The sequence below is a fragment of the Argentina silus genome (assembly GCF_951799395.1).
Source record: "Argentina silus genome assembly, chromosome: 9".
NCBI classification, from domain to species: Eukaryota; Metazoa; Chordata; class Actinopteri; order Argentiniformes; family Argentinidae; genus Argentina; species Argentina silus.
The window spans coordinates 17,078,113-17,089,018 of record NC_139663.1 but is presented as its reverse complement, the minus strand read 5'-3'; the positions used below and the strand labels follow the sequence as shown (position 1 = coordinate 17,089,018).

The following is a 10,906-nucleotide window of genomic DNA, read 5'->3' as shown; positions in this document are numbered from 1 at the left end:
AGCTTTGATTGCGACTTTTTTTTTTTAATTGCACTCTTTGCTGTATATAACTTTTATGTAATTTGTGTTTTTCATGGTCATATAGGCTTTATCATGCAATTGCATCAAAGCATGAACAGAAACAACAGAGCATTGGATCGATCTATCTATCTATCTATCTATCTATCTATCTATCTATCTATCTATCTATCTGTCTATCATGATAACATGCATTATATTTACAAATATTTCAAAAACATGCATTCATATAGACAAATGTAATCTAAACTGATGTTAGGAAGCATTTCCAGGCAGCTCTGAATCTGACCTTGTATCCCTGCTCCCGTAGGCTGCTCTTCCACCCTCTGGGGAATGGGGATGAGGATCATAGAAAAGGAGAGATGGGAGCTTTGTTAGAGATGCCTGCAGGACAAAGTTTGAGTTAAAGTGAGTGCGTTTCATCCTGATATGACTAATAAGATCAGTAAGCCCTGTCAGCTTAGCTAGGTGAGGTTTTTTTTACATACCCTCTGTGTTCCCTTGAAAAGCCCACTTTGGCAGGTGCATGACCGAACACAGAGCACAGAACCAGCTTGCCAGCCTGGAATAGGTCAAACTCCATCTGGAGATGCTATTTGCGTTCTGTAATTGGGTCACACAGCTTGCCTCTCCCAATATTTTTTTTATTTTTACAACCGTCTGTCCGCCTCCTGTATTGAATTAACCTGTCATGGAATCTCGAGGAACGGGATGGCAGAGGGATTCTTTTTGAGGGACGTTTCAACAGCAAATTGTTGTCGCTCAAGTTATGTATCTTTTGTTGAGTTGAGTGCTTTTGTATTGGACGCAGGATAGATTCATGGCAAACCAGACCAGTGGGCACATGATAGATGTTACACCAATGATACAACTGTTTTCTCAGTTATGCATCCTTAATGGCCATAATCTGGTATGTTCCATTCATGTCTATGTCTTACCTGGATGCTAATTTCATTGCCCTGTTTGCAGTGTGCTGTGTAGAGGATGCCATCTGAAAGTGGTCCAGGCCAGTGGAGGTTGGCGGAGGTAGAAATCGGAGGACAGGCTCATAGTAATGCATGGAATGGGATGAGGAATGGTATCAAATACATGCGTTTGATACCATTCCTTATTCCATTCTATGCTTTACAATGAGCCCGTCCAAGTGTGTTTGATACCATTCCATATTCCATTCCATGCATTACAATGAGCCTGTCCTCCAATTTCTACCTCCATCAGCCTCCCCTGGTCCAGGCATGCCTTTATCTGAAGGTCTAATATGCCATTGTTCTTTCATGTGGCGGGTACAGAGGTTTATAAAAGTTATCTTTAGTATGCCCACCTGTTCAACACTATGTCTCTCCAATTGGTTAAGCTCTCCCTGAGCCAAGCAATCGAGACACCCTGCCCTCTCTTACTTCCTGTTTCAGTGACAAGGGGACATTAGTCAGCCACGGTCTCTCGTCCTCTGCATTGGCTGTTGCCCGTGTGCCATTTTCAGAGCCAAACCAAAGCACATGGCCCCCATTGTGTAATCAAGCATCAACAAATTAGATGCCCATACATCCATCCCTTTACTTCACCCTCCTTTTCCATGGATGCTGGCCTAGCACGGGTAACCCTATCCCCACACAAACACCCCTACGCCCTGCACCCTGGCTCTCTCCCCTCCGTGTGAAGTCTGTGCGCTCCTGCTCGCCCTGTGCCTGTGGACAGCTGCCGACCCTGTTTACTGCCACGGTTGCCTCGTGGGGTGGCATTCCTCATACCTGGTCAAAGTCAGTGGCTAAGGCCCCATCACTGTGGCCTGTGCTCTTTCACCAGTCTTCAATAGGAGCATTGAATGACACACAAAGCACTATTTTCAACACTCCATAAAAGCATTAATCCCCCCCCCCCCAGGGACGGTTTAGGCCCTGTTGAGCGGGAAGGCTTTTAATTTTGGTTTGCTTTGGGTCATGGGAAACTATTAGAGGAGCTGGGTGTTTATAGGGAGTCATGCCCTGTCAGGAGGTGGTCGGGTTCAGACCGTCTACTCTTTTGTATCCCATCGCTTGGAGAGGAGCTGAAAATCCCCCCCTGGCCTAGAACAAAAAACATATTCATATCCTCAGAAGGACCAACCTGCTGCATTTCTACATTTGCATCTGTTATTGTTTAGGGTTACACATTAGTTTGTGGCTTGTCTCAAAATGTTTTCTCCTAAATGATTTCCTAAGAGGAAATACAAAGCCCTTCGAGATAGAATAGAATGATAGAATAGGACAGAACTATTTGTTTTCAAGGCAGCAGTGTGATCCAGTTCAAGACACCGGCTAAGGGATTCAAGGGCGAGAGGAACAACTATTTTTACCCGTTACATAGTCGTCTTTGATCAGAGATTAGTGTGGGTTTGTGAACAACTTTGGAACAACTTTCAATCACGGCTTTACTCGTTTTCCATCTGTGTGGTGGGAGCTGCTAATCTATAGCATAGTTACACATCTGCGCTAATCTATGCCATCGTATTTAGCATTATCCATATAATTAGCCCTGTATTAGGCATATACACCCATGTCAAAGATCACTCCAAGAGTAAAGGTTCACACCAGTGCAGTACTTTGAGTTCCATGCTGCCTCCTTGTGATGGTTAAAGTGATATTCTACTGAGGATAGTGAATGTTTTGATTTTCCTTGGGGAATACTGTCTTTAAAGTCATTGTGATCAATGTGCATTTTCACAAAAATGTTGTTATTTTAAACTGAGCTCAGAAATATAGCTGTTCAATTCCCATGGTGCGCTCCATGTTTGACGGATGTGATAGTAGTCCTCCTGTTTGTGTTCTTGAAGACATGGCCTAGTTCTTCAAGGATTTAGCATTCTGTATGGGTAGCTCTTTTTGATTTGTTCGGGGAAAAAAAATCAACAATCTGTGTTGAACGCGCAAGGCTCACTCCATCGTTTTTCTTTGTTCTTTTTATGTATTTTGCTGTCACACACGTGATTTTCTTGTCTTATTTTACATCAATTAAACTTTGTTCACTGAGAGAATGTCCCCTGAAAATAATGTTTCTGTAATTCAACACATCAATCAAATGAAGTCATCTTTGATACTTCTGGAATACATTGGTCTTGAAAATGAAAGTTACTTCCCCCTTGGTGAGAGAATATGGACCAATTCCCATTGAAAGTACGTGCTTGTGACTTGAGGGCTCAGCAACTCTAGAGTCCAGAGGCATGGAAACCATGACGGCCATGCCTGGCCTCCAGGGCCAGGTGTCGGCCGGTCTCGTTTTGCACAGCAAACGGCGATTTGGCCCGATTTAGTTTCAGAGGGTCTGTTGTCCGTGCTACAGCACCGTTCAAAGTAAAGGCTCTGAAAGCTGTCAGCTCATCTGTTTGTGGGTGCCTGTCACGCAGCACTCTTGTGATCTGCATGCTAGAGGGTGCACAAAGACAGCCATGTTTGCTCATATATGCACTCAATGGAATAAGCACAGCTACATTTGCGGGTGACCATGTAAAGCAATAATAAATGCCATAAATGAAGAGTGTTGTTTTAATAGTGACAGGCTGCCAAAAGAAATGTGTTGTGCTGACCTTACTATTGGTAGTGATTATTGGTGTCCTCTAGAAACTATATTCATAATAGTAAAAGAACTCCCTATTTCAACAGAAACATTCACATACAAACACATACACAACATTTCTTGTGTAGCCATACCTCGAAATCACATTGTTCTCACGCCTCTTTTGGAGGTCTGTAGAATTTTATAGAATTTTCTGATCTGGCTTGGATTGAACAGGACGGAGCGATGGGAGAATGTGCTTGCAATTTCTTTGGTGGTGTTCCATTCCAAGAACTCTCCCCCCACACGCCCCTAGAATGGTTGTTTGTTGTTATGTGCGTCGTCTTTTCCAACCGGGTACGACTATTTTGCAGCGAGTGGTTGTCTGTGCTAGCTTGCAAGATTGTAGAAAATGGAAGAAAACCTGAAGGAAAAACTGAATTCTGTTTATTTGGAGCTCCGCACATGCAAGGTATTTGATTGTTATGACATGTCGCAAGGCATCACTCATTTCGCAGGTTTCCACCCCTTTGTAGCTACTTTCTGCAAAGGATTTCTCCAGGTTTTCCGAAACTAGGGGAGGTTGGTATAGCCAAAGATAGAACATGGTAGCTGCTGGCTGGCCTCCATATAAATGACCAACAGGACATATTCAGTGCCTGGGCCTGTTATATGGGAGGAGATCTCGACCAGTTGTTGAGGAAAACATGAGTTGCCAAGTAGGGATACACTTCCTCCTCACGTTTCCTAACATAGAAGCGTCTTCATGTACAATAGTGACCTTCTGCTGTCTGCTGTCATCTCAAGCCTCACACCAGTGGTGACTGCAGCCGTCATAGTGGTCTCTCCCTCGGCTAGGACCGGGGATTACTGCCTCCTGATTTAGAATAAGGCTCTCTTCTTGGTGCCGGCCACGCGTGCCGTAACCGGATCTGACCGCGGCCTGAGTGTGACTCCCACTGGACCTGGGGGGGATACAGACCGAGGCAGAGGCCCAACAGTGTGTCCGCCTGCTCCCTGTCTCTCAACCCCGGGGCGAGCATGCCGGTGCCGCCTGCCGTCCCTCTTGCCCCTCACCGGCTCCCCGTCCCCGAGGCGGTGGAGGGGTTTCTGAGAAGCGGCTCATATCGCCATGCACAGGGTGCAGGCGGGAACTGGCAGCGTTGTTTTAGGGTGCTGTCTGCCAACTTGGCAAGAGGTGGACATTGTGCAGACAGCCCCATGCCCTAGTCCTGCTCCAAATCTCTTGCAGGAGAGAAGTATCGAAGCTTAGGAAATATGTGTGCACATGTTGCAGGGTTATCCCAGAAAGAATGTGTCTGTCATCTATACTGTTCCATGTGATGCCGTAGCTGCTTCCATGTTGATCTGTACACATTTTCCATGAAGAATCATCTTATTCATTAACACCTTTGAGTAGTTGTGATGCATCGCACATGGTTTTGTCACACCTTTTGGAACTTATTTTAAGAGTAGTGAGTCACTGACCGTCCGTCCACTGAGTGTCAAGTGTTTGGGAATTCATGGCTGGTCCATGGTTGGTCAACATGGATTAGCCCATTTGACAGGTTGTTGTAAACATGAAAATGCCCCGTGGCCTTGGCTATGTCCTAAAACTTTGTCCTATTATTGAAGGTCTGGCCTTATAAGGATGCAATTATTTTGCAGTGGGATAAAAGCCACGTGCAACAGCTTTCTTTGAAGGGAAACTGTGAATCCGGCCTCCAAAAGGTAAGCAAAGGTAATTACAACCAAGATTATTTTTTCAATAACATTAACATTTTTTAAATAACATTAAACCCTTATCTCCTATCTTTGTCCGAATAAGGCTCTACTTACAGTAAGGTTACATTATGCAAAGTAACATGCAGAGTGGTTTTGGTTGATTGGCATTGCAAATGTCATCCAACAATAGGTTTCCATTATGCAACCTATTAAGCATTAGGGGTTCAAGAATAGACTGAGAATCTCGTGGAGCCCTAAGTACTTTCCATCAGTGCTTGAAATTACATTTGAGGCGTTAAGGTGTTTATTACGCAAAGCCCCTTGCATAGTCAAATGTAGTATGGAGGCCATATTTGCCCCTCGGCTACTTATTTAGCTTTCGGTCGGTGAGGTCTGGATCAAAGATCTAGAGGCACTAGTAAGACATGGGGTCTGAGATGATTTGATGCCCTCTGTGTCTCCCTGTGAAGTGTCCAGTGGAGAATGTTGTTGGAGTCTCTTACTCAGCCTTGAATGCAGATCTATAGTCCCAGGATGTTTTTAATATGAAACAGATTCTTGGTAATTTGACAGTGTGTGAAATGGGACCTGTACGACGTGCAGGAAGCAGCCTATGTCTATGTATAGCATGCTATATGTGAGGTGCAGACCCCCCCAATCACATGAGTGCTCTGCTCTGGCACGTATCCAGGGGTGACCACAGTGGAGCAACAAACAAACATTTCCCACTAGCTACCACCACCAGCCCTGCACCGTCTTGGTGTGTGTGTGTGTGTGTGTGTGTGTGTGTGTGTGTGTGTGTGTGTTTGTAGGGGAGGGGGGGGGGGTCGCACCATAGTTCCAGGAGCACAACCACCCCTACACCACACCTCCTTATAAGAGACTATGGAACTTGATAGTGCCTTTAAAAAAGCCTCTGCCTCCCTAGCCACGAACATTCATTTACTCTCACCTCAATTTGTCTAGACGTGAGCTCTAAGCCTCTTTTCCACTAGCTTCCCCCGGGTAGAGTGGCTAGCTGTGCAGGGTGGAGGGGGGTGTAATAATAGGTGGGGGTCCAGGCAGGGGTCAGTTGTAATCACAAGGGAAAGTCACTGGGAGGAGCCAATTGAAATGTGACCATTGATAATGATTTTGAGGTCTAAGTGAGTAGCCAATGGAAGGTGATGCTGTATCTGAATTGATTAACATGGTTGTAACTGAATACTTAAGCCCCTTTCATTCCAATGAACTTTCCTGGAGGATGTATGCTTTTGTGTACTATGTCATTGAAATGGCAACAAGCCATCAAGTGATAACATAAGTAATAACATAAGCTTTGATATTTTGATGGTGGGAGAGCGAGTCAATTCTTATAATGTAACTGGACCGTATGGCTGAAATGTAGGACGCGCATAACAGGACGCATATTACAGGAGAAGGATCAAAAGCTCTGGCCGTACGATGAAGGGCATGGGAGTCGATTCGAGCAAATCTGCAGTAAGGCTGCCCCTCTGGGCATGGTAATGTCTTCTACGAGAGACTGGGAAAGAGAAAACCAATCGGTTGTGGCTATGCTATTTTCCTTGGCCACACTGCAGCTCCTATAAAAATGTCCAAGTCCAGTTGCAAATGCTTTGAAATCCAGCTGAAACCAGCTCTGCCTCTCTCAGAAGTCTCTGCCTGCCTGCTAGGACAGCTGGTGGCGCTGGCAAGATGTCACGGCATGCCACCGTCCACATGACACGCACACGTACTGACAAGTGACAATATCATAAGATTTGATATGATGGTGGAGATCGAACCACAGAACTGTATCAACTCAACCCACCAACGTTGCTTTTATGATATTCATGCTTATTTCTATTGCATCAAGCATTTCATGGGGGATTTGGGTTATTCAGATTTTCAATCATCTTCATACACAGGTTATAGGATGGCTGTACTGTAAAAGGCCTTTATTTATTTTTTTACAACCAAAACCATCTGACCTTTTAATGCCAACTAGAAGGAAGGGTTAAATTTAGCGGCATAGATTTATGACCCTATGACACAACAGTTGGCCAGGACTGTACTTGCGCGCTGAACATCCTGTACGGCTAGATACTATTGGTCCAACTGGTCCTGATGCAGGGGGAGTGTGTAGATCAGAGGTCACAATGTGATGTTCAGTGTTTGTGTGTGTGTGTGTGTGTGTGTGTGTGAACTATAAAAACAGAGACACAAGTGTCAAAATATTGATCTTTCCAAAAGCTCAAGACCTGTCACACTAACAATAAAAGTACCACACCATAAAATTATTTGATCCTATCATGGCAAATCATTTTTTTTCTTTTACAAAAAATGTGTCTGATATTCTCTTGCTTTCGCCTCTATTGAAATAGTTCAAGTATTCAGTTTGTTGTTGTTTTTAGATGACAGTTCTTGAACATCCCTGAGGACCAGTTTCTGGTGAAACATATTTCACCAGAAAAGTGATAACAAAGAATGATTTGATTTCAGAAAAGCAAGCTATTGCCAATAAACAGTTTATTCCTCTGTGAAATTGATCGATAGTTTTATTTGATGCCAGCTGTTATCCATCAAGTACACTGCATGAAGCCCCCTGGTCTGACTCCATAAACCTTGGAAACAGTTTGTCCTGGTTCACAGACATGTGACTCTAACACACTGTTGATTACCATGACCTAGCGTGGTTGCTCTTGTTTGCAAAACTCCAAAAGGGGGGCCTGACCTGACCCAGGCCCCAACAAACCCTCTGCTCTGATGATGTTGATCATTGTCCTAGATGTTGTTGATTTGGCATGTAGACACGTTGGCCAGGGTCCAATAAGATCCCTAAGTGCTTTGAATGATGAATACCTCTGCTTTTGGCTGTCACTCTGTCTCATGTTTAATGGGGTAAGGGGTGGAGGCGGTGTCAGCGGGCATGTGACCGCACAGTGGGAGGAGACTGGCAGGGGCCACTCATTTCTAAGCTGAAGTCACTCGATATGAGGGATGACTTCTCCCTAAAATAGCCCTACAGAGGGTATATAGGGACCCACTCCCGGCTGCTCCATCAGACAACCACCCATTGCAACGGCAGAGGATACTGTTGAATACAATTTCATAAAGACGGGAGAAACACGCAGGAAACGCCAGTGACAGACCCAGCAAACCAAAGAGAAAGACAGTGAGAGAAAGTGTGACAAGGGGGCCGAGACTTTTGGAAAGTTGTTTTATTTTGCAGGGAGAGTCGCCGTGCTGCTCCGGTTGGAAACTCAAGGATCAGAAGGAAGTGGGAAAAGTGTGTGAAAGGACACGGGGCTAAGGAATTTGATATCTCTTTCTGGATTGTTGAGTTTTCTTGGATTTCTCCCGTCCCTCCTTCTGGGCTGACTGCAAAGGGGGAGGTAGAACCGTGTCGAGTGCAGGGATGAAGTACAGCTACCAGCTACCAGTGTCGTCGTACACACGATATACACAGTACACACCGACACAATACACCCCCACCAAATACACACCGACGCACTACACACCGACCCATTACACAACAACATCATACACTCCAGCTCAATACACACCCACAAAGTACACCCCAACCCACTACACCCCTACACATTACACCCCATCACTGTATACATCAACATACAAATCCACATCAACATACACCCCTTCGTACAGTAAAGGGACACGTTACAGCGTTCCACGGCACACACAGGCAGAGTGCACCCCCTCGCCTGTTGTAACACTCAAGCCTGCCCGCGCTGTACACTTCTCCAATGACATCATCTTCCAGGACTGCATCCGGCACGGAGAGTTGGAGCAGATCGGACGCTTCATGAGGGCGAGGAAAGTACGCGTGGACACCTTCTTCCCGTCTGGTGAGTTGACCCTTGAGAAAGAGTACTCAGACGGTGACCGAGTCTTAGCTCCTGTAATTATCACCATGAAAATACAAGTTTAACAATTCATCATGATGCTGTTTACATTTGGACTATTTAGAAGTTAAAAGGTAATATGTATATATATATATACATTTACTATAGTATATAGGCTTATTGTGCAGTAACAGTTGACAGTAACATTTTGGTGAACCTAATGTTAAACAAGAGTGGTTGAAATGTGTAGCGTGTGTAGAAATCTGTAGAGTGTGTAGAAATGTGTAAAGTGTGTGTGTAGTGCGTGGTGCGTGGTGCAGCTGTGCCCCTCTCTGACTGGGCCCATGTATGGTGCTCTCTGTCCAGGTATGGCAGCGATCCACGAGGCCGTCCTCACAGGGAGCCTGGAGTGCGTGAAGCTGCTGGTGAAATATGGGGCTGATGTCCACCAGCGGGACGAAGACGGCTGGACGCCACTGCATATGGCCTGCAGTGACGGTTACCCAGAGATCGCCAGGTCAGTCGCCTGCTGGTGTACAGTACAAACAAACACACAAACTGACACACACATTCATACATTCCCACATAACTTCATTCCTATAGACCACCAGTAACACAGCGTTCAATGAATGAACATGTAGTTGTTTCCACTGATGGTTACTTAACAGCACTGAGTGACTGACTTGATTGAACTAGATTGATATATATATACAGTCTTAATATAGACAATGTGGATAAAACATTTACTTCCTCATTGATTACAACCTGTGAATGTGACATGTGCTGAACAATACCGTGCTCTGTCCCCACTCAGGTACCTGCTCTCCATCGGTGCTAGTACAGAGGCAGCCAACGAGAACGGGGAGAAGGCAGCCGACCTCATTGACCCAGACAACAAAGAGCTGGCCAAGCTGTTTGAGACAGGCTGTGTCTAACTAACTGCCCCCAAAAGAGCTAGGTGTGGACAGGTGGACAGAGTGCTCTGGTCCTGAGACTGCCCTCTTGGAATGGACAACAGACAGTCTATGGTGGTTGTGGCCTTACAAAGCCCAGCCAGCCAGAGTGAAAGGAGAACAGGGACAGGGACCAGGCCACTGATCGTGCTACAGAGCGCTTGTCCTTCTTGTTAATTGCATATGGTGACAGAATTTTGTGACAAAAGCTTTTTGGAATATATGAATTTGGTAAAGCTTTGTAAAAGCTCAATTTCCCTCAAATTTTTTGCTCAAAAGATGTAATTTGTTTTTGGTGCTTTGCTTTAAAAAGTCCCCTTGTGACATAATCCAACTGTACACATGCCAGTCTTCATTTCCGATCTCACGTTGCCACTCAAAAACCAAAACGCTGTGATGCAACACAGTAAGTGAGTTGACATCTAATCTGTGTATCAAATCCATGGACTACGTCTTAATTCTGATTACCCATTGAGAAAATTCAAACAGAGGCCTATTTCAGTGACCATTCATATTAAGTCAACATACTTTATTGTTATTTTTTGGAAAACATGTTCTCTGTATTAAGGATGATTGATGTATTTGAACAACACGTAGCCATGCCTTCTGCTCCCGAACACAGAGTGCCTACTGTTATTGACATCATTGCTCTCTACATGACCGATAGCGTTTGTGTCTTAGGTGGAGTTTTGTGTATCCTCTCTGCTGGGCAGAGAAAGGGAAATCAACAATTCACATCAAAAATGCAATTTCATTTGAAGGCCAGATATCATTGGAAATTATGTACAATGCCATTCATGCACTGTTGCTTATGTCCTGCCATTTTCCCTCTGATGCTTT

General features: G+C 44.8%; 1 protein-coding gene across 1 annotated transcript; it reads left to right on the top strand.

Moving 5' to 3' along the window:
- Positions 1–8,561: 8,561 nt before the first annotated feature.
- Positions 8,562–10,048, top strand: ppp1r27a (protein phosphatase 1, regulatory subunit 27a; the record flags this gene model as incomplete). Its single annotated transcript, XM_083677040.1, has 3 exons — positions 8,562–9,116; positions 9,480–9,630; positions 9,928–10,048. Exons 1-3 carry the CDS (start codon positions 8,669–8,671, stop codon positions 10,046–10,048), a joined length of 720 nt encoding a protein of 239 aa, XP_083533166.1. The 5' UTR covers positions 8,562–8,668.
- Between the last annotated feature and the right edge of the window lie 858 nt (positions 10,049–10,906).